Genomic DNA, 27,467 nt, shown 5'->3' on the forward strand with positions numbered 1-27,467 from the left:
GGCCCGGGCCCCCCCTCCGCTGACGTCACGGCTGTCTAAAAAAACAGCCCGGCAGGCAGGCGGGGAGCGACAGGGCCGGCGGCACGGCACGGCTCGGCACGGCTCGGCAGGACGCGCCCCGCCGCCGATATGGTGTCCCCCGTCACCGTGGTGAGTGCGGGCCGTGCGGCCGGCGGGCGGGCGGGCGGGCGGGCGGGGGGAGCGGGACCCGCGCCCTCGCACGGCCGTCTGCCTCCGACCCCTCCCCCGCCGCTGCCCCAAACCCGCTGCCCGCAGAGAGCTGCTCCCCGCCGGTCCGGCCGCGGCCGTGCCCCGGCGGTGCGGCTCCGGCGGCTTCTCACCTCTTCCTGCTGTTATTTTTGTAAACATCTGTACGGTAGATCTGCGTTGCGTGCGATGCATCTGCTCGGAGCGCTGATGTTTACGTCCTCCTGGGCTCGGCTCTCCCACCTGCCCCAAGGCCTGGCTGCGCTCCGCGTGGCCGCTGCCCCGGGCTCTCGTGGAGCCCCGTGCCCGCCGTGCTTCTCCCCCTCCCGCCCGGACGTGCTCAGCTGGCGGCTCGGCCGGCGCTGCACGCGGAGCCGGACGCTGCTTTGCCGTCCGCTGCTTTGCCGTCCGCTCGGGTCTGCCCCAGGAGCAGCGGAGGTGAGGCGGGATGGTGTCACCTGCCTGTCCCACGGGGAGTCAGTGAGGCTTAATTAGCGCCGTAACCGGCAGTGAGCAGCAGCTCGGTGCCGTCCTTCGTGGAGGACGTGTGGTACCGGGTCCCGACCCCGCGGGTGGAGGGGATGCTGGAAGAAGACAAAGCGCTCAGCAGAACGGTAGAGAAGCTGTGCTGTCACACGCTGCTTTGCATGCTCCTGTTTCTAGAAAGCAAGGGATTTGGCTGAATGCAGCAGCAGCAGGTGTGGTAAGAAGAGCTGTCTGTCAGTAGAGCTGCCTGGCGGTGCTTTCCCCGCAGCACCAAACGCCTGTGGTCGGTATCCCGTATCCTTGTGCGGCTGTCATCATCCTGATGTGAAAAGTTGTGGTTGCTGGCTAGCCAAATCCCCGCCACCCCTCAATGTCTTATCTCATAGATAGAAAGGTAGCAGTCTGGTTTTCCCCCTGTCTTTAACTCTCAGAGCCAAGGTTCAAAACTTTTACATTCCTTTGCCAGTGCTGCACAACAGCTCGCATTGTCTGATTGCTCAGATGAATTTTCCCCCAGTCATTACCATGTACCTGGTAAGTTCATCAACAGCCTAGGGATGACTTTTTATCTTTAGGGACAGAGGGAAGTAACCTGTAAATTACACTATTCTAAGGCCAAACGACTTATTTTTTCCTTGTGCTTTTCAGAAATAACCGAAGAGGCCTGGTATCTTGGTGTTGCTGTGCCATAAGCTAAATTCATCTAAGTAATGCTTTGGTTACAGTGAATTGTGCACTTGTACTGCAGAAACGAAATCTTTCCCTGGGACAATGCTGGAATGGCTAAAAACTGGCAGTTTGTTTTGTAGTTGAAAGGTGACAGTACTTGGCTCTCAGGGCTGGTTAATCGGGGTGGTCTTGCAGCAAAAGGCAAGTGATTACCACATGAGTATGCGTTGGGAAGGCTGTAATTAAAGAAGGCTTTACCTATACCAGGAACTACGCTTTCAGAAGGTAACTCAGGGTAGCACATGAAAACAGTGTTTTCTTTTCTTACTCTTTTGTCATGTAACAACACATGCTTCTGCTCTGGCTTCATCCCTGACATACCGACCCTTTGCTTCACCAAAGGCAGCTAACGCAGGCGTGAGGCTGCAGATTGCTGGAGAGATGATGACACCAGGAGCTGTGTCCGGAGCTGCAGCTGTTTATCACAGCTATAGATGTGGGAGGGCTTTGGCAGGCACTGGTCTGATCCTCCAGAGAGATCGCAGCACAGAGCTGACATCCTTCAGTGTGTTAAGGAGCAGTTCTTTGCACATCGCCTTCGGTGTGTTTTCACACTGCTCTTCTCCTGAAGGAGCTGTGGGATGGCTCTGGCACTGGCTGTGCTGCAGCCACAATGGGCAGGTTGGAACAGTGTTCTGTGCTGCCTGGGAGCACGGCGTGGCCACTGCACAGCTGCAAGTAGAGCTGCGTATGGGGTGAGAAGGACTGAGCGTGGGCTGTAGAGCAGGTGGACTTTCCTCAGCCAGTTGGGTGCTAAAGGGAATAGCAGTGGGCAGTCAGTCTGGCCACAGTGAGGTGCTATCCTTGGGGCCCAGGTCTTATCTGTGCTGCCCTGCCTTTTGCTGCACAGATAGATCAGGTGTTTAGAGACAGTGTGACTATCTCTGCTGCTCCTGACAGGGGCACTGTCTAAGGGGCAGCACCCAAGGCATAATCAAATTAGCCAGGTGAATTGATTTGTCTACAGTGCATGTTCTGCAGCATCAGCCTGAACAGGGAAGATACTAGAAGAACATAGCCAAGAGTGACACGGTTTTCTTTCCAGTTTTCAAAGCTATGGCCTTTGTGCATAACTACAGCAGATGGCCCGGACTACTTAGGCACAACCTGATCTCCTGCATCACCCTCACTAAGACACTCTTGCAAGAAACGTGATGGTTTACTTAAAACACTGAGTTCCAGGTCTGCTGCACAGCCAACAGCTGGAAGAAATCGTGCATGGAGGTATGAACCATGGAGAGGAGGCTGGGAGATACAGCGGGTAGGACTGCTTGTTAGTGCTGGCTGCCAGGTGTGCATCATGGCCCTGGGGGTTTGGCATATCTGCAGCATTGTGCAGAGCTGTCATCTCTGTTGCTGCACAGTGCAGATGTGCCAAGGGGGAAGTGTGCCCACAAATACAGAAGTCTATGGCCCAAACACCTTTTAATGTGTTGCGCCAGGTACTCAGCAGGATAGTGTTTCAGGGTCCTGGTGGTCCTGGAGTCCAGACTTGGACAGAGTTGGGCTGTGGCAGTGAAAATGTGTGTGTCTGCCAGTCCTGCTCCAGCTGGTGAGCAGTGCTTGCTCTAGTTGGAAGTCACCTTGGAGGAAAGCTTCTGCTTATTCTGCTAGACAAGCAGGAGCATCCTGCTTAAAAATTGTTATGGCTGATATTGCTCTGGTTAGGAGCTGCTTTTTCTCTGCCTAAAGGTGAGTGGGCTGAAAGCTTGAGGTTGGAGGACAGTTTTAGCAAGCAACACATTTGCGTTATAGATATGTGAGGTTTAATTCTCTTCTTGTTCACTCATCACTGGTCCTATCTTAATAAAAGTTCTTCCTGAGACTGCCTTATTAGTAATTTTTGTTCTAGGTTTTTTCCTCCTTACTGGGTAAGCAGTTGTTAGTGTTAAGCTGTGGGAGATTCCCTTGCCCTAAGGACTCCCAGCAGGTTCCATGACCATGTAGGGGCTACAGATGCAGAGCAGATGAGCCTGGAGATGTGCAGCTATTCTGGCACTTATGTGATACTACAGGCTTAGAAAGACACTCCTTTCCCCTTAAATGAAGTTAGGGCTAAACTAAGCATAGGGCTTCACACATCACCTTGGGGAAAATGGAATGGGACATATAAAGACATTAAGTGATGCTCTCATTCCTATAACATGCTCTCTCCACACCTAGCTCTTACTTGGTCTAGCACATCCCTGTTTGATTTTGCCCAGAAGCCATATATGAACAGTCCCCATCCCTTCCCTTTCATCCTCTGACATACTTGCATCTTTAGGTGGAGACTGCTGGACTGGAGAAGAAGGCATTGCTTTGGCTGCATCAAGCAAGTTGAGGCCTTGGTGCCTTCTCCTGCAAGGTGCCTTGCTGGGAACAGCCTTCATCACCCTTGGGTAGAAGCAGGGAGTCACTGTCTGGGAACAAGAAAGTCATTTACAAAAACTGTGCTAAGAAAAAGAGAGAAATGTATGATATGAAAGTAACAAATACAGGGTATGGCTGGATATGGGGTGGAAATCTGACCAGTTGAATAGAGAAACCTGACATAAACCATGCTGCCTAAGGACCCTGTGTGCTATGCACAATTGCAGCAGTAGTAGCTGTAAGCATAGTTTTAAAGCTTTGCTGTTAGGTATGTTCCACGATCCTCAAACTGAAAAAAGCCACATTCCACCTCGAACAATTTGAACCTTTTCTTTTTAAGCAGAGAATGTATTAATTCTGCACAAAGGAATAAAGTATTAGCAGCCATCTAAGAATTAACTATAATGGTAGAGAGGTTTATTTTAATTGTTCTCTTTGCTTATACCCAGCATTGTTGCTTTCATTATAATTTTCCAGTTACTGAAATACATCATAAAGTGGAATTTTATTACACAGGAGGCTTGCAAACATGCACATTTACATACCACACTGATGATTATGAAAATATGGTGCTTGTATAAAAACCAAGCCAATTTGAATGAGTTGTAGATGAGATATCTGAACTCACTGAAATAAGGGAGGGAGGCATCACCTCAGGTGAGCTTAGCAGGATCCTAGCAGCATTTATGTCAGTCACTCCTTTCAGGAAGAGCCTTAAAGCTTTGGTTGAACAACCCGTGCTGATTTAGGCAAGTAAGGGTCCAGGTGTAGTATTGTACCACGATTTCTTTACTTTTTAAGGCTGAGCTTGGTCATGCTTGCACTGCCATTGTCATTCTTTGCTGTTGTAGTGAAAGCAGAGCTACAAAGTGCGGACTTGTCTCGTGCTTTTCCCAGTCCCAGTGTGGCTGCATTAAGCAGCTAGAGCTGATGGCTGCTGCAGGCGGTGCTGTAGATTAAAGGCTTCATTAACTCGAGTGTATCGCTCGAGTCGCACGCGGCTGTTGTTCCAAGTGTGCTTTGTGTATTAAGATTATGGGTCCGGTTCAGAAGCCTGTACTTATACATAATTCCTCTTAATGGACAGAGATGCATTTCTGTCATTCTCTTTTCCTTTTCAAGTATCTCCATCCAGAACACGCCCAGTGTAACGGAAGAGCCAAAGTTATCTTTCTCTGTGGGTAGCTGTGTAATACTGAGGAACCAATAACTCCGGTGAAATGAGGCTCTGAGGAAAAAATTGGCATCTGGCACCATGTGGAAACTTTTGAGCTATGAGAAGATGATCAGCTCTGTAACTCCCTTCCCCTGTGGAGGCTGATGTGGATATTATATTAGCGCTTCATTTTTCCACTGCCCTTCACGTCACACAAATGACCAATAGATCTGTGATGATGATGGAGATTTTGCTTACTGCAGCGTGCCCAAAATGAAGGAGATGGTTATTGCGTCTTGTGCCCTTCCTATATTCATTGCTTATACCGCTATCATCTAAACAGCATTTGAGCTAATGGGCTAACAGCAGGTTTCTGTATGACAAATGTGTCAGTGTGGAGCTTCCCTCCAAGTAATACTGAACGTGAGTGGGTATCCAGGTAACAAGGAGCAGAAGGCTGAGTCTAGGAGAGGACTGCATGCCCCCAGAGCTGAGAGGTGGCGGGTGGGCTGCGTGAGAGCCTTCCTGCCTGGCATGATTTATGGATCCATGCCAAGCATACTGCTGTGGGATGGATTTCGGACATCTGCAGAGAGCCCAGGGCTTATGCTGCAGACTGATCCACCCTTGCACAGGATGCAGTTGCTCTCCTGGTAAGTGCAACTTGTGTTGCTTGTGTTGGTTTTAATGTTGCAGATTGAGTCTCCCTGGTGCTAATCTGCCTGCTAACGAGGGTGGTGGCTGTTTTGGTTCACCTAGTGGTGAGCTAATGAAAGCACCTGGTTTCTGCCAGCAGGCTACACTTTCTCCCAAAGGTTAACTTCTCTAAGTTAAGTTACTGCAACACATGTACTTCCAAGACTGAGGAGATTAGGTAAGCCATGTTACTGAAATAGCCTTCAGACTTTTCGCTAAGCATTTGTTTTTTGCCCATCACCAGATAACATCTTTGAAGACCAACATGGCACCAGTTAGTATCAGGCATTGAATTTATGATTCTGTATCAAAATAAGTTCATTTACACTAGCAGCAAGTAGTCTCTGATTGTGTTACTGCTTCAGATTGAGGGTAGGTTTGAAGCTAAGCCAGCTGCACATTTTTCAGCACGTGCTAGACACATGGGGCAGATCCTCAGCCTTATGTGAGTCACTGTGTCTGCTATGGTTTCAGCAGAAGTGGGCTTGTGCTGGCTGAGAGCCTGAATCCACAGCTCGTGTCTTCTGGTTTTGTTGTGGCATTAGTCAGAGCCAACCAGGGTGCCTGCATAACACAATGCTGGCTTGTGTTCTGTTGCAAGAGACAAAGCCTGTTGCATGGCTTTTCCTTGCAACCCTGATATAAAAGGAGTGTGACCACATTTATCATTTAACTGATGCTTCTGAAGTTTTCAAGATTGTTTATTGGCTCATGCATGCATGGAACTGCTCCCTCAGTGCAAAGGGCATTACCCTGGTATGCAGGTGCATGCTTATTTGTGAGCACGGTCTGCATTGGTGTATGTGTGGTGATTGCAGCAGGGGTTTTGCAAGTGAAACCCTTAATGCATTAGCATGAATCCTGGGAGCGTGGGGGTTAGTGATAGTGTAGGTTGATGTTTGCATCTGCAGCTCTGGCTGCCCCTTCCTGTTGAAACTGGGTGGGAAAGTCCAATTAATCTTCATGTAATCCGTATCTGATACTGGCTTGTCCAGGTCACGTCTTGGCACGAGAACAGATATTGGAATTAAAATCTGTGACTCCACTGTCATGCTTTGACCTTACATCCTCCATTCTATTAAAACATATTGGTCCGGTTACAAAATAGGAGGGCTACCAGCTTTTAATCAGGTAACAGAATGGCAACTCTCTAAACATGCTGCTGTTTTCCCTTCTAATTTTAACAACAGTGTTTCACAAGCAGTCAGCCCTCAGGACATGTTACACATGTGGAGCATTTCATTCAGTGTTGCAGTAGGCACAAGACAAGCTGAGCTATCCCTCCTGGATTTCTCAGCACAGCACTGCTGTATTTGCCAGATTTCTGCCTACGAAATACCCCCAGGATGACCCTGCCCGTGGCAAGGGGGGTTGAAACTAGGTGATCATTGTGGTCCTTTTCAACCCAAGCCATTCTATGATTCTATGACTTGTGGATAAGTCATACATAGAAGAAATATCTTATCTGGATTTTAGTGTGAGAAGCCAAATAACCGCCCTGCCCCATCCTGGGGGCTGCCCAGTGAGCAGGCTGTGTGCTGAAGCTCCGTGCAGCTTCACAGCCATACTCCAAGGTCCCAGCATCCCAGGGGAGGATGCGGCCCCACCTGACCTCATGTACCCAGGAAGGGTGTGTGACCCTGCAGTGACAGCACTGCAGCTCGGATGGGCGAGGAGAAAAGACAGATCCATTACGGCTCGGGTTTTGAAACATCTGCAAGGGCTTCTTTTGTGAGTGTGGCAGCAAAGGAAATGCTTAGAGGGGCTTGCTTTCTGTTACACAAAAGGGAAGATCTGGAATCCCAGGAGGGAAAAGCAATCTTTGCTCTGACATAAGATGCTGGCAGGCAAATGCTTGTGTTGGTTTTTTTTTTTTTTTTTTTTTTTTTTTTTCCATTTCTGAGAGCCAACGGGCTGCCCTGAAAGCATGGGTTTGTGACAGCTCTCTTGGCCCCTGCAGAGACATCTGAACTGATTGGTGATTCTGTTGGTCACTGGCAGTGGTACATTGCTGACTGCACTCCAAAAGCAATTTTCAGAACTGCTGACAGCTATAGGATGGCTACAGATGGGAGTCAATCATTTCTACTTCTGATTAAACAAAGTTTGTTAAAATAGCCCTGCTTGTGATCCTGTGCCAGCCCAGCAGACAGAACAGATGATGCTTGGTAAAGGAGAAAAGCAAAACTAACCCAAATAAAACAAGTCCTAACAAAAACGTATGTATCTGAGCCAAGCTTTAAGTTCAGGGTGAAGTATTTGTCTATATTTTCATCTTATGAGTTAGCATCTGCTAAAGAAAGGCTTCAGCATCTTGAGGGCTCCTTGGAGTGTGGCACAGGCAATGCCCTAACACAGTGAGGAGGATTTCCTTGGCCCTAGAACCATTTGCCCCTGCTGTAGGCTGCTACGGGACTGTTCCCTATGCAAGTCTTCCTGTAGGAGTCTGTTGAAAGTGAGACTCCATTTTCCTTTTTGTGGCTTTCCTCCTCGCTATTTTGCAAGTGTCTGCAGATGCTTTTTTTAAGGTGTAGTGCTACAGTATCCAAGAGCTCCTGGGTCACATCTGGTGCTGAGCCAAACTGACCTTGAAAGCAGTCTGGTGAGCACGGCCACTGCAACTGCTCAGCATCCAGCATCTTTAAATTTCTTCACTGAAGAACTGAAGACAAGGTGGAGCTGCTGTTGTCCTTGTATTGCATGCACATGGGCATTGCTGTTGCTGTGTGAGTGGCAGTTGGGTGTATCCTGCCCTGCCTTGGGAAGGGGCAGGAGAGAAGGCTGCCTGCCAGCTCTTCCTGGCCCTGTGGATCCCCCCTCCCTGGCAGCTGGATAAGGACTCGTGGTTGTAGCCCTTTTTCTGTCCTCTGGAAAACACCATAAAGCTTGTCTAGAACTCCTCATCTCTTTTACCTTCTCCAGCCATTTATTTGAATATCCTTCACAGGTTATGTGCCCTGTGCAAGTCTTGTATAGCTAATCCCATCACAACACAGCCAAAGTAAAGCATTGGTTAGAGCAAACCTGAGGGACAGACAGCAGCCCGTAGTGGAGAAATCCCACCTGGAGAGTGTTCATCAAGAAAGAGACATCGAGAGCTATGCTTGCAGTCTCACATGCCAGCACTCCTGGGACATGGTGAGCCTTGCTCACATGCTTGTCAGCTGGCTTGATGCAAAACATCCTGTGCTGCATGCTGGTGTGCTGCCGTGCAGCTGGGTGGCCCTGCAATGCCCCTACTGGACTGTTACCCGTGGGCACTGAGCTGCAGTCTGCCCTGAGAGGCTGATGCTGCAAGCAAATGTTACCCTACTCACAGGCAGAGGTGCTGGCAACTGCTGGGGGACCAGACTGCTGCTGCACATTGGCTCCCTTCTCACTGCACTGGGGGGAAAAAGCACTTGTATGGAAGGTTTTATTCTCAGTGCCAACAGGTTTCCATTCCTGGGTTAATCTGGTGATTAGGCTGAATTTTGACGTGACTGCAAGTCAGGCAGGATCTTGGCTTGGAAATGAAACTTTTTATTATAGTTCTCATTTCTGCATGCAGCTGCGTGTGGGGCAGCCCAGCCCCACAGAGGTGCCCTTTTTAGATGCCAGTTTGATTAATCCTCACCCGCTGCCTGCTACCCTGTGTCTCTCACCAAAGGGCGACTCTTCCGATGCCAAGAACTTGTGCAGTAATATATCTGAGTTCATCACCCAAGGACTGCGAGGGCTCATGCCAAAATTTTAATTGTATTTTTATGGCAAGTAGCCACAGCTTGTTCTTAAAAAAAAAAAAAAAAAAAGAAAAAAAAGGAAAGAAAGATAAAGAAGAGAGGTACTTCTAGCTCTCAATTGTGCAGCCAAGTTGTGGCTGGAGCTTACTTTGCTTAAGGGGGGGTGCGATGCAGTTGAGCCATGGGGATGAGGATGGTACTGAGGCCACTGGAGTGCAGGAAGGTATGGGAGAAGCCAGAAAACCAGCTCTGCTTTGCAGGAGAGGCTGAAGAGACTGCTTTTTTCCTGGATGAAATGGCTGCTTGGTCCCACTGCCCCTGCTGCAAATGGCTGAGCTGGGAGGACTATCCCTTTGGGGCAGGAAGCTTTCAGGCCAACCTCTGCTAGCTATTTCTGGCTTGTGCTGGACAGAAGATCTCCTGTCAGACAAAACCTGTTTTTTTGACTACTCGCAAACTGGTCTGGCTGGACAGCCAAGCACAAGAAGAGTGTGACTGCACCACCCTGTCAGAGAAACAGAGGCCCTGAGTGCTGAGGGGTGCCAGCAATAAAACACTGCAGGGCCTGGCCAGGGCATGGTGTGAGCCCAATGGAGCCAAACAGTCCATTATCAGCACATACAACCTCCCAAAGGTGAATTATGGACCACCTTCTCCTGGGGGATTTATTAGGCATGATGTAAGTCTTGTCTCTACCTGAGGGGAGAAGGGTTTATCAATCACTTAGAATTTCCTGCAGCACATGGAGTTTGTTTAGGAGCCATCTGCATTGGATGCTTGACTCATGGCACATCCAACAGAAACGTAAGCCCTCTTATTAATACCTGGCTTGCACAAGTATGTTGCACTAACACAGTATTTCAGGCAGGTTGATTGGCTTGTTCAGTAACTCTGCCACTCTGTAAACAAACACTTTCTCTTGGAATTTCATTCAGGAGCAACTTGGGACATGTACAAGCCAACAAGCCAACTCCTTCCTTGATAAAAGGCAAGCGACTCCCCAGGAGCTGGTTCACTCCTGTGGGAGAGCAGAGTTGGAGGCAAAGCACTGTGCTCTCACCTACCTGGAGCCATCCCAGCCAGCCCTAATGTTTCAGCAACCCGTGGAATATGAAGTGCTGGCTGGCTGTCCCCTTTTCATCTCAACCTTCTCCTCTTGTACCTCTGAGATCCATGCAGGAGGGATGCAGAGCTGAGAATCCCAAGTGGCTGCCAGCCTTTGCTCTGTGGCCCAGTGAGGGCCCTGACATTTGCCTTGGAAAGGGATGATGTAAATGGTGCCAGTACCCAGCAGCTCAGACTTTCTATTGCATACACATCTGATCCCCTGCATAAAAAAAGTCCCTCTTTTGTAATGGTTTCAGCATGCACCTAAGCAGAAGACTTGATGTTGCACCATCTGAGAAAGGATGGGAGTGCAGCAAGGCCAGGAGGTTGGTGACTTTTCCTGAGTTTGTGGCCAGGATTTGCTCAGCACTGCTGTGTTTGTTTTTAGTTTAGTAAAAGCTGATAAGTAGTGAAAACTGGGGAAAACTGGCTTGTTAACATGTGGGCTCGCCTTAGAGTCTATTCATTTTGATTACATATAAAGTGGTTTTTTTTTTTGTATGTATAGCCTGATGGAGAATCATGTTGGTTCCCAGTTGCTCCGCAGAGAACAGTCTGTTGCATGTCCTAACTGTGGTCCATCTCCAGGCTGAAGCAGGTCTGAAGTGGTCCACCCCTCCATGGCTTGAACAGCAGAGGATTTTCAGTGCCTTGAAAAGAGCCATATTTGCTAGGTAATAAGAAAAACGAGCAGTGGCATCATGATACATGGCAAGAAAGCCACACAAATACTTATTGGTGCACAACTTGGGAGGGAGCTATTGTCGTAGTAAGGCAGAACCAAGGTAGGATCCACAATGAATGATGCTAAAAGCCAGGAGAAAGAGCTCAGCCACTGATACACAAAACTGTACTCAGGCAGCCAAGGCTGACAGGAGGGATGGGTGGAGGACAGCAGCCCAGCTTTTTTTGGCCAGCGTGCACAGTTATGCTCAAGTGTTGCTCAGTGGAATAGCTGGGGTTTTATTTTTAAAACACTTCTCGTGGAAAACAGCATTTTACAACCTGATGGGTGTGAACCATAGCCCCACAACAAGCTGGCACACAGCTGTTGTGCAGATGAAGTTGCATGCTCATTTTCTGTGTGGGCTGATTTAGGGGACTTGTGAAAAGAAAAACAGTACTTGATATCCCACGTTGCTTCCCGGGGTCATTAGAGACCTCTGGGCTCTTGGCTAGTCATCAATAGCTAATTTGAGAATATAGCTTAGGGGCTGTTGTATGAAGCTTTTGGTTATTTCTGAATGCTAGGTCCTGCATATATTTTGTTCATTCGGTACCTTTTCCAGGTCTTCACTGCCCTGCATTACTTCTTCTTCCATAGCTGTGTTTCCTCATGGGCAAGCCTAACCTCTCAAGAAGTTTTACACCAATACCAAACCACAGCATGGTTGGAGTACTTGTGTAATAGCATCATCTGTCACTACTGAACAACAACAACAACAAGGAAATGAGCAATATTCCAAGCTGGAGCAGAACAAGAACAGACAAAACAACAAGGAATACTGTACACCTATGAATCCCTAGCAGGGAGGTGGATATCCAAGCTATGAGCCTCCAAGGAGCTCTGTGTGTCAGCACCAGGTTCTGTGTAAAGGTCATGGGTGTACATCTCTCAGTGAGAGCCAGGACACAACTTCCCCATGGTCTCTCTAAGCTCTGGAGGTTTTCATTGGCTCTGTCTAAATGCAGATAATTTAATAAATACGCATATTTCCATTGGAATTCCACAGATACAGACATTGTGGAACAGACAATACATGCTGTGTCTTTACAGCGACTTGAACTATTATTTAAAGACTCTACATGACTTGATAAACATAGGAGATGAAAAAATGCCCTGAATTATGCTCAGTTTAAAATTCTGAGCTTGCAAACGTTTTGTAATATGTTCAAGATGTTTTCTGTACTGTGTGTCAGCTAGAGTGAATGAGCAGTGGAAAAAGAAAAGAAGTGAGAGTAAAATTCAATAGGCATCTTCATAAAATGGCAAAACCCAGCTTAAAGCCATAAAAAAATCATACATTAACAAAGAAGATCTTGTCACCTGCAGCAAATATTTCATTTTCCAATGCTATGGCACAGCCACATCTCAAGTTCTGTCTTTGAGACACAAGTGCAAAGGAGATGGTTGGTTTGATGCAATTTACCCATCCAGCCAAGCAATATTTCCTTCCCTAAGGTACAGGCAAGTTCAGTCATGGATTATGTGCTTGGCTTTCCTCAAGCCACAGCCTCCACTCATGTTGGTACACAGTTTCCCAATACCAGCCATGACTTGTCCTCTGGTTGGCAAGTTGTCCCACCTCCTCTACCTAGGTCCTAGCCACCTGTCCAAACAGAGGGAAATCCCCCAGCCTCATCTTTCTGTTGCTTTAGCTTTTCTTGCAGTGTTTCTCCCAAACACATCTGGTGCCACACCATCCCAGCAGGATGAGTGCCCGGATCTCAGCTATGTGGGAACCTCTGTCTCTGTGAAGTGTCCCTCATGGAGCACTCCTTTTGGTCAGAGCCAGCATAGGAGCTCAGCTGAGCCATAGCACAGAGTGATAGGCAAGAGCATGTTTTGAAATAACTCATTTGAAGTATAGTTGTAGAAAAGGTGCAAGGGAATAAAGAGTTAATGATGAGAAACCTTCTAGGTCTATGAGGTTTTTCTTATGTGAGGACTCTAACTCCTAAATTCCAGAGTTACGGGTGAGAAACTGAGACTGGAATCTCACCCCTTATGCCTGAAGAATTCCTCAGTTGTTCCTACGGTGGAAATAGTGCAAACAATTATTTTAAAATAATGCTGGTTGGGCTTGGAAAATTCAAATTCAGATAATAGAAAATGATAATTTCAAGGTTACCAAGCAAACATAATCTTTCTGCACAACTGCATATCTCACATTCAGTAAGGCAAGGTTCCTGGGGAAAATGACAAATGTAATTAAAACCTGTCTCATCATGTGTGCACACAGGGGAGGGCAAGCTCTGATTGTAATGTTAACTGCTCAAACTGCAGGTGTTTTTATTTTAAGATGGGGTATTAAATGAAACTTCTTGTGTTTATTAACCCAAATATTCTCCTGTATGCTTCTAAGGTGCCGCTGTGATTTGCAAACAAGGCTGAACTTGAATGACACCTTTCAGCACAGACTTCTATCTTCATAGATAGAAGATATTACTTACCTTAGCTGAGACTGTTGCAGGAACCTGCAGCACTGTGGATGCTGCAAATCCTTTCTATCTTTGGAAGCAGTTAGTTGTCCATCCTGAAGGTCTCAAGCTCTTTTGGTGTAGTGGGGATCCTGCCAGAGGTGCTACCATCTCTGCAATTGTGAGAGAGAGAATGTGATCAACTGTGTTTTTAACAAGAGAGTTTTACAGAAGGGGAGAGGACAGAGCTGGAGCCAGGCAGCAGCTTTGGAGGTGGCTGAGGACAATGTGATGCATCACTTCAGAAGAGGAGGAGGAAGTGTGGCTCCACTCCCCCCCATGTAACTCACTAGTTCCTAGTGCACTCAGTGCTGTGGGACTATGTGGGATTTTGTGACTTTTATTTCTAGTTCAGTTATCGCTGCCACAGTTCTTCCAAGAAATCCAGACAAGGGGAGGTAAATGGTGACTAATGTAGACAACGTAAGTAGAGGACTCACAATGTAATACAAGAAACTTAGCGGCTTTCTGATGTCCTTTTGTGAGTGAATTGTGTAGCCTGGTTGTTTAATGGAGCGTTTAAAAATTGTGTTGGCAATAGCCTATGAATAATGTATGCAGGAACAATGAAATACCCCACTGTTAAGAAACTGCTGATATGCTGGGGAACTTTCCATCGGATGTGAGAATGATTTTGAAAGCTCTGTCTTCTTGGGATGCCCTTTACTTACAGTCTTGCTATAAGACTAAAGGGAGATTGCATTCCCTTTTAGATACCATATGTAAAGATGCCCTCCACTGCTTCTGTCTGTCTTCCAATTTCACTCTATTCCTTTTGCTTATGGCTGTAAAACCTCCTGAATTTTGATGAGTGTATGCTTTATTAACCAAGCACTGTAAGCGTGTAGATATTTGCTCTACGGCCTCCAGCCATTCCAGGTGTCTGCACCAAAACATGCCTCATTGAAGGAAGATGAGCATTGTTTTTGTGTCACAGCAAGGATGTTCCATGGTACAGGAAGCAGAAGTAAGGCCAGGTGATTTGGAAAAAAAAATAGACCAGCAATTCGTTTTCACGTTTCTGGAGCATGGGGTCCTTGCTTGAAATAAGCAACTGCAGCATTGCACACGTGGATGTTCAGTCTTCAATGGACTTTTGCAGTGTGAACTCAGCTCTGATCCCTCTAAATTTTTCCCCATGTCCTCTTTCACTGTATAAGGCCTTCATGCCTTTTGGCTGTGAGTAGTGGGAAGCTGCTGTGATACTAAGTGGCTAAATTTTGCTTGACTAAAGAAATGAGAAGATTGAGTGTGCTTGAAGAGGTTCTCTGGAGTTTGCACTGCCTTAGTTGCAGACTTCCCTCGACACAGCTCATCAGCACCGTAGGTGCACCAGACAGTCACTGTCTCTTCCTTTGCTCCTTGCTTTAACCATTAGCCACAGGAGAAAATGAAATAGTAGCTTTGTTTTTCACCTGAGCTTGTCCACACCTGCACTGAAATGCAGAAATGCCACAGGAGGGACGCTGAACACAATATCTATCTTATAGCTGTTCAGAATGGTCCCAGACGAGTGCATGGTAAGAGCAGGCCCAGCCTGCAGACTGTATAGCTCTCTATCCCATCTCTGCTGTGGCTTTGTTGTGAATAGCTCAGTGCTCACGCTGCATTTTTGTGTCTGTACTTACGCAACAGACCCCTGAGTCAAAGCATTTCCTGCAATATGGACAGTGTATTATTAGTGTAATGCTGGAACAAAGCAACATGTGGTTAATGCTGTTATATTAGTCAGCTAAGGAAGTGATATTCTCACCTTGGAGGCTGATGTGATGGGTTTTGAAGTCATGTGGTGATAGCAAGCTCCAGGCATGAGCCTACAGGCAGGAGAGAGAATGGGTTAGAAGAGAGTTTATATCCTCAAGATGATCTGCAACTGGCTAAACAAGAGGATATACCAACCTTGGAGGGAAGATTAGTGCTTTTGTTGTCTTGCTTGCTGCTGTGGTACTCCTGAGGAGTGCAGGATATTCTCAGGTACAGGAAAAGCTATGTATAAAAGAGGTTAGCCTAAACACAAGTGAGGTATGAAGACCACTAATGGGTTTGACTAAATGTTTTAAATAGAATTGATAAAAAGTATCTAAAATTCCCTCCATCTCCTTTCTGGCAGCCAAGAAGTGTTTTCCGAGGAGCTTTACAAAGATCTAGGTTGAAGATGATGATTAAGTTCAAGCAGCCTTTTTCTGGGGTAGAAATGCTGCTAGCTGACTGTCTAAGGAAGAAAAGCTTTCAGAGCAGAGGAGACGGTTGCAGGTTAGTCCATTGATGCTTCTGATGGTCCTGTTAATTTATCTTTTTTCAATGTTTGTTTCTTTAGGTGAAGAGTGAAGGCCCCAAACTTGTGCCCTTCTTTAAAGCAACTTGTGTCTATTTTGTCCTCTGGCTGCCAACTTCCAGCCCTTCCTGGTTCAGTGCCCTCATCAAATGTTTGCCCATCTTCTGCCTGTGGGTTTTCCTGCTGGCTCATGGGATTAACTTTTTAGTGGCACACCGGAGCGCCAGCCGCATCCTAGCAGGACTGATATTCTCAGCAGTGGGAGATGCTTTTCTCATCTGGCAGGAGCAGGGCTACTTCATTCATGGTGAGTATGGTGTGAGTCCTGAGGGGTTACCACAGTGCCCAGCTGTTACTCTGTTTATTTAGTAGTGAGTTGCTTGCCACACATTTTGTTTATTTGTGTACAGCCTAAGTGCCTTGTAGAGTGAGACAGTCATCCCTAGACTAAGATCCATTCCAGTTAGAGGAGTCACATCATGCATGAGACTCCTGAGCTTCTCTTGAGGTCTCCTGAAGTCAGAGAGGTCATTAAGACAGGTTTGGTCTTAATGGCACGTGTTTGCAGTGTCTCATCTGGCTGGAGCTGGGAAAGTGGGATGGGCAGAATGTCCCAGGAAGTGGAGGAAACTCACAGCACTCAGCATCTCCCATGAAGCTGCAGGATGTATCTGCCTCCTATCTCTCTGCAGGGAGATCTGTCAGTCCTCCTCTGCAAGGATGCAGAAGTAAGACACACAGTGCCAAGACCCTCAGTGGAGAGAAGGTAGAGAGGATCCTTAAGTTGCAGAAGACAAGCCCACAGCCAGGGGGAGGTGTTTAAATGGATGTCAGAAAGCAAATCATCAGAAATCTTGTCCTACTTCCAGGTTCATCAGCATGAATCATGCAGCCTGTTGTAAAAACATGGGAGCTGGTTTTGCAAGACATGTAAATTATGGGGAATCAAGGGCAAACCCTACCATGACACCCTGTCATCTCTACAGAAAGATCTACATGTCTCAGAGCAAAACAAGCTTATTTTATTTCACTGTTTTGCAAACTAGAAGATAATGGCTTAGATTAATGATCTAAAGCCACATTGAGTCTGCCTGCAGCAACACTCAACATGGCCTTAGACTGTCATAAGAAATCAGCAGCAGTTAAGTCCTTCCCTTCACTGCATTGGTGGCGTTTGTGAAGTCAACTTCACCAGCAGAGGGATCTCATTTAACACCCACCATTAGCTGGCTGCTGTGACTGTCCCACTGGAAAACGTGATGAGATGGGGGAACTTTTCTGACTTCTGTGAACGTCAAAGGCTTATTTTTTACTGCTCGTATGAAGTCAGTATTTAGTTTTATTCTGGAATTCCCACAAGCTCTGCTTTCTTTATGAGAGGAAAGTATGTGAATTGCTAGATATGAAAAGCCAAACGCTTTAAATCTGGTTTTAATCCTGCTTCCCAAGGGTTTATCCAAATCTTATTAAAATTTCCTGTAAAAACTCTAAAGATTTTGGTGGGGTGTAGATTAGGCCCTGGGGACTGGATCTGTTTGGCTGAACTGTGGGCATGTTGCTGAGAAGCTCCAACTATCTCTTGAGTTGCCATCCGCTCTGTGCTGAGTGTTGGCATTCCCACTGACTGGCCTCCTCTTAACAGGAATGCATGGCTCGGCACAAGTCATCCTGGCCCAGCTGCCCATGCTTCTGTTTTGTCTCCTGTCATTTCTTCTTGAGCTGTGGCTTGGAAAACATTCAAGAGCCAATTCTCACCGTGACCGTTTTTGTGCATGGACTGTGCATAAGTTCCCCATTCCCACGTAGTTGGGATATCTGAGTCACTTCTTTGATTTAATGATAGAGGAAGGTCAACCTGTCACAGCAATTCAGTATTAAGTGTTTTAATCTGCAAATCAGCTGGAATTTTTACCCCAGTTTGTGGGTTTTGACTAATTTTTCTTCTTGACTTAAGGAGAATGCTTGCTTAGCTCTCTTGGAGCATTTTAAGAACCTCAGCCTGGATCCTTGGCTTTCTCTTGTCTGCCTCAGTCTGTACTAATATGAGCTACTGCCTTCTGTAGTGAAGTGTTAACATTTGCATTTCAGCTGTCAGCAAATAAAGCGCACCACCCCACTTATCCTGTCACCTTTCCTGCAGAACGTATTTTCTCCTAAACACAGCAAGCTGCTGTTGTTGACAACTGACAACATTCAAACTTTTGACATCATTCCTTGTGGGAATTTCAAATATGAGAGGAATAAAAGGAATTACTAGAGAATAATGTACTTTCTCTTCAATTTCAATGGTTTTCAGACAGAAAAAAAGGTTGAGATCTGAGTTGAGTTGAATAGCTTTTGAGACAATGAGTTTATAAAAAGACATTTGTTCATTATTTTACAGGGAGGTGAGAGCCTGGGAACCTACTCCTGGCACACTTCACTTTTCATTTTTGCTGTTTCGGTCTACTAATAGCAAGCTATTTTCTGACTAGTGTCTTCCTGCACGTGGAAGATACTTTACAGTGTTAACACCCATGTCCTTTGATAATGGGAGCGTAGAAACAATTACGCACACTAAAGAAGATGGGGGCTAACATAAAGGACTTACTGCCAGCCTGAGCTGGCAGAAACTCCAGGGCAGGGGAAGTGGGAAGGAAACCTGGGCTCCCTGATTCCATCTAACTGGCCTAGAATAAGGCAGGGAGAGGAAGGAAGCAGATAGATAGAGAAGGCTGATCTGCCTGGTGTAATTGGAGGGCTGAGCCAGAGGCTGAGAAATGCAGGAAAATTGCACCCTGCTCCCTGCACATCTCTGACAGGTTTCCCTAGTTCTTGGCTTTATTTGTGGGTGCTGAATGAGCAAACCTCAGAGCTGACTCTCTTGTGACCTCACCATATATCACAGAACTCCTCCTGCCTTTCTGGGCTTCTGCTTGGCTGCTGTATCTTATCCTCCTCTCCTCTGCCTTGCTGCTGGGTGCCTACATGAAGGACAATTCATTCTTCAGTTCCCCATTCCAGCACTTTCCACACAATGCCACTGAAGGAGAAATCACTCCTCATAGTAGGACGAAGTAACCTTCCCCTCCTGACCACTCCATGGCTCTAACCTTCCCTGCATTATAAACATTTCTCATTCTAAATCCCTTCTCTCTCAGTGCTGCGCTCATGAAACCTGTGAAATATCAACTTCTTGTTGCCCTTCTTTGCAATTCCATCTCCTTCCCACTGTCCATTTCCTCCCCATTCAGACTAAATCCCCACTAGCGTTCTCCCTCATGTGGGTTCTCCTCTCATCCCACGATGGCTGAGTGGATGTTGATCCCAAAGGCTGGGAGATGCTTCTCCTTTTATCTGCCTCAGAGAGTACTGGGATGAGGAGATGTCTGCCAGCAGCAGGATTTAGCAGTTACCCTTAGTACCACAGCACTGGGCTTTAAAACGCAAACAGGTGTCATGCTGGAGGACTTAGCTTCCCAGATCATTTTCTCCATTCTGTACATTAGAGCTGCATGAAAACATTCAGGCACTGTAATTAACCCTGTCCAGGTAAAGTAGAACAGCCTTTAGCTGCACTGAACATGGGTTTGGGGCCTACTATGTGCAAGTCAGCAGCTGTACCAAAACATGGTGACATTTTTTGTCAAATGGGTTAGTGGTAAGTGATTAACACAAGGGCAGTACCTTCCATCTGGGATTTCTCAGGCGTGTTGCACTTCAAAGGGAAGCCAGCATTTTATTTTCACTGATTGATTCCAGCTAAGGTTCATATGAATCTTGCAAATAGCCATAACACTGTTGGCAGATCTTATTGGTGTAGTCCCTGAAATACGTCAGCTGCTACTTTCAGCTCAGGTTTCTCCTAGCTATGAGCAGAAATGGAGTAAAAGCCAGATGCAGTCCCTGAGTTCTTTTGGGTTTGGGGCTAACTATGGTTAGATTTTCTATCTAGATTTACAAGGATCACTATCTTATCACATTTTGTTCTGATATGGCTCTGATTCCAACATTCCTGTAGGAGTGAAATGGTTCAAATGATAATGAGAGGGGATTATCTTTGCTCTGCCTTGCCCCCACCTTTCTCTCCAAAGCAGTGAAGGAATCATCTGAGAAACAGGCTTTGTTCTTTCTGCAGCAGCTTGGCTCACCTGCCCTCTTGGCAAAAAGTTGTGCATCACAAGAGTTGTACTCAGCTGCAGCTGTAGAAGTACTGAGACTCTTTCTTAGGGCAGGAACCTTGTGCTAAAGTTGATCTCCTGTGCAAACTTTTTTATATTAAAGAAGTGGTCCCAAGTGCTCAGTGGGGTGCCTGATTAAATCAAATGAGGGTTGTAACACAACAAGGACATCTATACCTGGAGTAGCTTCTGTATGTTTCAAATCCAATGTATCCATGTTTTCTTTTGCTACTGACTGCCAGTCACTGTCAATGCCTCTTTCCAGGTCTGCTGATGTTCGCCATCACACACATCCTGTACTCCTCAGCCTTTGGCATGAAGCCTTTGGACCTGAAAGCCGGCTTGATGATGGGCCTCATTTCCAGTTCCTGTTATGCCTTCCTGTACTCCTACCTCTCGGGCCCATTCACCTACCTGGTAGCTGTCTACATCGCCTTGATTGGCTTCATGGGCTGGCGAGCGGTCGCTGGCATGCAGCTGTGCAATGACCTCTGGACGTGGACCAAGCTCTCGGCCTGCATTGGAGCAATGCTTTTCATGGTGTCAGATCTGACCATCGCAGTTAACAAGTTCTGCTTTCCCGTACCCTACTCGCGTGTTATCATCATGGCTACTTACTATGCAGCTCAAATGCTTATTGCACTGTCAGCTGTAGAGAGCAGAGATGAAGAGGACTTCAAAAAGAGGAGCTAGGTGGAGTGCCGACACTCTGCGAACAATGTGGGTTATATCTCAGGTGCTGTAGCTGCATTCACCCCTGAGAGAGATCTCCATTTCTCTAGGCATATTGGTGATGTTGATTTTGCTTCTTTGAAGCATTACCCTTAGGGCTTTATTTTCAATGGCTTTCTCTGAATATAGCTTACTTCAGTGTGGAGTCCATGTCGGAAAGCTTAAGATTGTCCCTGCAGTAGCTACTCATTCAATTTTTCCACCTTGGAAGTGCTGTACTACTGCACTTTATTTGTTAGTCTTGAAACTGATGCTGAATGTCTGGGAATAGGGGGCCCAGTGGACAAGTTTGGCCACACACTGTGCTAGGAGACTCGCTTTCAATTGTAGGCAGACAGGCACAGACCTCTGCTAAAGCCATAGGTAAAAATGAGTTTAAGTTTAAGTTAGCCTGTTCTTGTGCATTACAAATTCAATACACAAACTGGAGCTATTTGAGCCTCTGCTGAAAGGAAGCCTGTAGCTATAGTAAAAACATCACACTCAGATGAGGACTGAGCTTTGGAGTCAACAGCAGCATGTTGGGCAGCCCCTAGCAGAACCCGAATGAGAGCCAAACACCGAGCAGAGAGCCCAGATGAGGTACACAGAGATGAAGTGCTGTGTGCCTTGATAGCTGCTGAGCAAAGCTCTAGAGCAGGTCTATGGACACCTGCCAGCATTGTCATGTAGCTTGGTGGGCTTTTAGGGTCATCCAGGTAGAATCCAGTGCATTCTCTTCTGCTACAAGTGTACAATCACACAGTGTCAGCAGCCACCAGTGACAGCATGGGCACACGAGGATCTTTGGTTTCTGTAGCAGGAGTTGGAGGGTGTATGTTACTAATGTGTGTCCTATTTGTCTGTGGTACGGCAGATAGGAATCTAACATTTACACCTTTCTTTCTCAGTATTCTAACAAATAACATTCCATATACTCATGAAACTTTACTGTCCTGCTGCTTGCAGCACCTTTTCTGAATGTGTGAGCATTTCCCATGTCTGAACTGGTTAGTCAGGGCCCTGATTTTGACTGTAGATTATTGTCGTGTTTTGCCAGCTGGTGGCAGATGTTCAGCTTTGCAGCACTTGTGTTTGGAAACCCCTTTTCAGCAGAACATCCTGAAAAGCACAGTTCTCTGTGTTCAAAGTGCCTGCCGCTTCCTTCTTGAACTCAGTGAGAATGTAGGAAAGCCTGTTTAATTCTGACCCAAATTCTTTACTTGGTTTTTCTGCCCATCTGCTGAAGCAAGATTACTTCTGACTTCACTCTCTTAAAAAGATGAGAAAGATGTTGCCCTGTTTTTTTTTTTGTTTGTTTGTTTTTTTAATACCAGACTGATTTGTGATTATGTGTATATTTTCTCTTCTTATTTAGGACATGTGACAGCAAGCTACATTTCCATTTCAATCTCTCTCTAATGTGCTCTTTCCCTCTGTCCATCCTAAGGTTGTTACTATGGGCAGAGATGCTCTCCTAGTTGTTTTAAAGACACAGCAAGCTCATCCAGGTGCAAAGGAACTTTCTAAGGGTTCCTGCACATCTTAGATCTGTGGCCAAAAAGGGATGACCCAAATCTACGCAAGTCCTAATAAACCCTTGCATACTATTGTGTGGCAGAGTTAACAGGAGGGGCAGCCTTCCAGATTGTCCTCGTGGGTTGAAAACCACCATGGTCACCATACCTCGCATGCTCAGACCATTCCAGGCGAAAGCCTGGCACTGAGTCCCTGGCACCATCAACAGAGCAGGAATTCCTCTTTCCAAGGAAGGCAGCTGGGGTCAGGGGCAGCTGAGGAAACATCCTTAGCTTTTCTGTTGGTGCTGAGAGGTGTTAAGTGGCTCTCCTGTTCCTCTCCAGCCTTCTGTGTTGGGACTGGGCATAGAACAGGCGTTGGCTCCCCACATGGTGGATCAGCATCAGCGCCAATGTGACCAGTATTACAAAAATCTAGGTTAACCATCCTGACCCCATGGAATCATCTACTGCTTTTCAGAGAGATCAGAAAGGTCAGCTGCGTTGTTGAGAGGGAAAGAATTCTAAATAGCACAGTCCGGTTTAATCTCTTCCCTTTAATACTGTTGTGTAATACTGTCAGTATTCATTCACCAGTGTGCTGGGGTCTGCCTGGAGTAAACTGTTAAGGGAATTTAGAACCATAAAACATCTTCATTCATCAGCATTGCTTATCTCCTGGCCGCAGCTTGAACCCTGCAGTGTAGCTCTTTGCAGATGTCAGCTGCTGTTACTAGGCTTAACTGCTTGCAAATCTCTTTCTGCAAAAGACTGACCCAGCTAAGAGGAAATGTAAGTGTTTGGGGTGAACCCCACCATTCTCCCAGCACATAAGAGCATGTTTCAGTCTGGGTCAGCTCAGTACACTCAATCCTTATTCTGGCAGTTCTTCAGAGAAACTCCCTGCACCCTGAGCTTCCCAGATGACCTCAAGTGGTCTCTTCCAACCTCAGCCATTCTGTGATTCTTTGATTTAAAAGTTAGAATTTCAATCTGAACCATTATCTCTTTCTTTCACTTTAGAAATGAGCAATCTTCAATTCACTGAAGACAGCTGATTTGCATTTCTGCATGCTTCTTCTTCTTGGCTTTCTTTGCCATCCTGCTCTACTTTCAGGAACTGTACACTTGAAAAAATGACCTTTTAAGTGTAAATTGGAGACTTGCTCTCTCTTCTCTGGCTATCAGAAGTGCAGTTTCTGGATACACAGCTCTGTGGATGGCTTTAATTAGGATGGCAAAAACACGTGTCACCCAAGTGGGCTGTTGTCCCTTTACCGTCAGTGGCTGGCTGGGATGCAGCCATTGAAGCATCAGCATTGGCTTGCCCAGGAACATGAGGTAGAGCCCTCAGCTTACAAAGTCCAGAAGAGTCCTGCTTGACTAAGAGTCAGCAAAGGCTCTTAATCCCCAAAATCTCTCTCCTGCTTTGCATTCTCTACTTTTCATCCTTATTACTTGAATGAGACCATTTTCCTGGAAGGTGTCCTTCCTACTAGGAAAGGCCCACCTGATGAGGACACTTACTTGACGCAGTTTTCAGAGTTTCTGAAACCCTGAGAAACACTATACAATTGCTTGCACTCTGCTAAATACCTTTTCTTTGGATTAAAACTCTTCTCTTAACCCAAGCAAGGGCAGTCTTCATTATGAAAGGGAGCAAATAGAAAGTGGGAAGCACGTGATTGTCTATGACACTGCCAGTCATTTGTGTGTCTTCTTGTTGTCTCTTTGCATTGTAAAATTGTATTGAGCCATTCTTTTTATCAGGAGTGCAGTGTTTAAGAAACACCCACTCTTCAGCTCAGGGACGCTACAGAGGGAGTGAAGCACCCCAGTGGTGCAGCATGCCTGGTGGCCCCAATACTATCAGCTCCAGGGCTTAAGTTCAGAGGTGTTTCTTTACAGTGCTGTTCTCAAAGGTTCCTCTGCAGTTCCCATCTAAGGTCGCTTGAGGCTATGCACATGCTACAATTACTCTTGTTCTCTTATATTAGATCATAGTTATCCTTAGGTCTTTAATTAGATATATGGAAAATACATTTCAGCTGAACTTTTCTTCCTGGTTGTAGATCCTCCTTTGTCCTTGCTCACACAGAACTCCCACTGAAGCTGAAGAAGCATTCCTATTGGAATGGGGTTTTAAATGCTAATAACGTATTGGGCTGTGAAAGTTACACTGACGTCAATAGGGTGAAGCTAATTTAGAAATGGCAGGTTGAGAAGAACAAAGCCAGAGGATATAAACAGCTTTACTCCTCTGCTGCCTACATATTCATGCTTAATACTTGGCTTCTTACTCCTTCATACTGAGGCAACTATAAGACTGATTGTTTTAAGAATGACTCTAACACGGCTTTTAAATATATTGCTGAAACTTTCATACTGTAATCAAGCAGATAATAGATTTATTTCTATATACGTATTTAGACCTCCCGAGACAAACTTTGCAGATTCTATTTAGTGATTCTTCCAAATTCTTTTGTGCCATAGTTTGACACTGACACCTATAAGTTTTCATCTTACTGCCATGCTAATGTTGGGAGCTGGTCTGGAAGAAGCAGATCAATGCAAACAGCAAGTGCAAAGCTTAGTGGCAGGTGCCTTGTTCTCACTGCTTGGGTTCTGTATGGACAAATGGACTCTTTTACTTAACAGCAGCATAACCATGTTCCTCCCAGGTACTTCTCCTGCCTTTTATCCATGTTTGCTCCTTTTGTGGCCTTGCGTAAGTCACAGGTTTTTTTGCAGCCAGATCCTCATCTGATGTAAGTAGGCATGAGTGTAGGAGGGCCAGCGCTCTGCCAGGTTGCAACAGCCAGGACTGGGACCTGTGTGTCTGTTCTCATCCCATTTTGAAAATTGTGGTATTAGCACTTACCTACCTCACAAAGATGCTGTAAGGATTAATGCTTATACAGCACTCAGAAGACGTAAAGTGCTATATGTCTCAAATATTAATGTACTGTAGTGATAAAAATACTTCTAGGCATCTGCAGAAGCATGGAATGTGTTACTGCCTTTTTGATTTGCATTAGACTGAAAGCAGATGAAACATATTTATTCATACTGTCAAACAGGATAGGCTCAGCTACACTGAACTCTGTGGAGGTTTTAGCTTAAAAGCCTGAACTCTAATCTCAGTTTTGCAAATGGATTTTAGTTTATCTAAAAGCCTCAACCAAATTCTTAGATGTGAACTGTGCATCCAAATTTTGCAGTCTAGTCTCAACCCGATCTGTTAGATAGAATGAATCTAATCCAGCCAAAACACAGTGCTCTTACAGACTGCAATGGCTGTTGAAAAGATTGGAACAGAAAACGAAGTCATTCTGTTCAACATTCATCCTGCAGAAGGTCAGCTAGGTTTCAAGAGACAACTTAAAAAGGGATGTTTAATTCCGTGATTCTAAGTTTACTGGCTTTAATATCAGCAGAGAGGGAAGGCCTTGACAGAATCAATAAGGTCGACACATCCTCCTTGAATTATTTCCTTCTAACCTGAAACAAAGCCGTAGCAGGTTCTATAGTGAAGGAAGTACTTGTACCATCAGTCCGAGGGCCCAGAACAAAAATACATCTAGAAATACAGCTCTAAACCATCACCATATACTCAGTGACTATAAAAAATGCCACAGTTCACTGGATTCAGATCTGGACTACAGCTAGAAATGACTTGGTTCTGGTAGCACTAGTTGCTGTATAACACAAATGGAAGTGAGATGTTACCAAGGAATGTGAACTGTGTACATGTGAAATGGACCATAATTTTGAAGCAGCTGCAGTAAAATGTTATCTTAATATGAACTCAGAAGCAAACACAATGCAAATTTTCATTGTTTCTTTACAGTGTATGATGGATTTTAGTTTTCTTAGTTTGGAGGAAATTTTCTTAATATTATTTTATTTTTGCTCTTATTGTAAAAAATAAAAATATATGACTCTAGATAGATCACAAATTTAAAAAGGTGGCCAGTTGGCAGGAATGCCAAAATTTCTGTGGCTTGTACTGTTTTTTGTGGTGACACTATGCTGCTGTAGGATGAGCCACTGGAGTGGTATGAGGCTCAAAAGGAAGGCTGAAGCACAAGGGCCGCTGCAGACTCCCACAGTCAGTCTCATGTCAGAGCAATGCAGGGACCAAGCTGCTAAGATTGCAGTGGGAGCAATGACTGGTCCCATTTGGGGACAGACAACATCAGGAAATAGAAGAAATCTTTTCCTGACAGCCAAAAATCAAGAAATCAAATCCAGCCCATTGCATGAGAGCACCAAGTCAGTATGAGCACATGGACTTAGCCATCACTCTTCTAGGCTTCTGCTGGACCAAACCTTGTTCCCAATTCAGCAGGGACGTCTTGCTCCAGGCCTACTGTGTGGGCAGGGCCAGACCAGCAGGAACTATTAAAAAAGAATAAATTTGAAAACAAAGGAACCAACCCAATCAACCAATAACAACAACAACAAAACAACAACAACAAACAAACCAGAAACCAAAACAAGAACACAGATGCCAGTGGGTAAGCAGTAGTTCTGCCTTACTGAGACCACAGGAGTGACTGGTCTGTCCTGAATACTAAGTCCATGTCTTGTACCATGTAAGCCTCTTACTCCAGCCCCTCTCCCATGCGTTCCAGACAGAGTGTGCTGAAAGATGTGACCGAAGCAGCTGCTCTCCCCAAGGAGTCAGCATTTTGCCATGTGTGAAAGTCTCCAGCACTTACTTCCTCTACCATGATTGTGAAGGTCACCACAAACAGTGCGGCTATTTGATCTGGGATCTTTTCTTAACATATTTTTATGCTGATTTTACTGTTTTAATTCTTTGTTTGGAATGTATTTTTTTTTTCTCATTTCTTCTGTGTGTAACAACAATTAAAAATATTAATTTACTGGGTATATTTATTGTGCAGATGTAACATCTCTTTGCTCATTTTCTGTTTCTGTGACAGCAGCCTACTGAAGCTCTGTAGCAGGCAGTGCTGTACCACTTCTGCCCTCGGTGGTGTGGCTCTGCCCTGAAGCGACCCAGAGCTGCACTGAAGCAGAAAGGCGCTGTCGCAGCCAGATATAGTATTCCCATCTGGAGAACCCCTGAAACACACCCACAGGCACCCCACAGAGCACATCCAGCACAAATGAATGAGG

The 27,467-nt window shown here is 45.8% G+C and overlaps 1 protein-coding gene and 1 long non-coding RNA gene across 2 annotated transcripts; one reads left to right on the forward strand and one right to left on the reverse strand.

Annotated features, from left to right (window-relative positions):
* On the forward strand, nt 1-27,201 carry TMEM86A (transmembrane protein 86A). Its single transcript, XM_031614004.2, has 3 exons — nt 1-150; nt 15,974-16,238; nt 20,357-27,201. Exons 1-3 carry the CDS (start codon nt 130-132, stop codon nt 20,782-20,784), a joined length of 714 nt encoding a protein of 237 aa, XP_031469864.1. The 5' UTR covers nt 1-129; the 3' UTR covers nt 20,785-27,201.
* LOC149917752 (uncharacterized) lies at nt 1,882-15,980 on the reverse strand. Its single transcript, XR_016466724.1, has 5 exons — nt 15,556-15,980; nt 15,410-15,470; nt 13,630-13,769; nt 3,677-3,824; nt 1,882-2,175 (listed from the first exon to the last, which is right to left on the reverse strand). It is a non-coding gene; the product is annotated as an uncharacterized LOC149917752 (long non-coding RNA).
* Nucleotides 27,202-27,467: the final 266 nt, after the last annotated feature.

This window comes from Phasianus colchicus, chromosome 5 (genome assembly GCF_987193195.1).
Source record: "Phasianus colchicus chromosome 5, bPhaCol1.hap1.1, whole genome shotgun sequence".
In the NCBI taxonomy this organism is placed as follows: Eukaryota; Metazoa; Chordata; class Aves; order Galliformes; family Phasianidae; genus Phasianus; species Phasianus colchicus.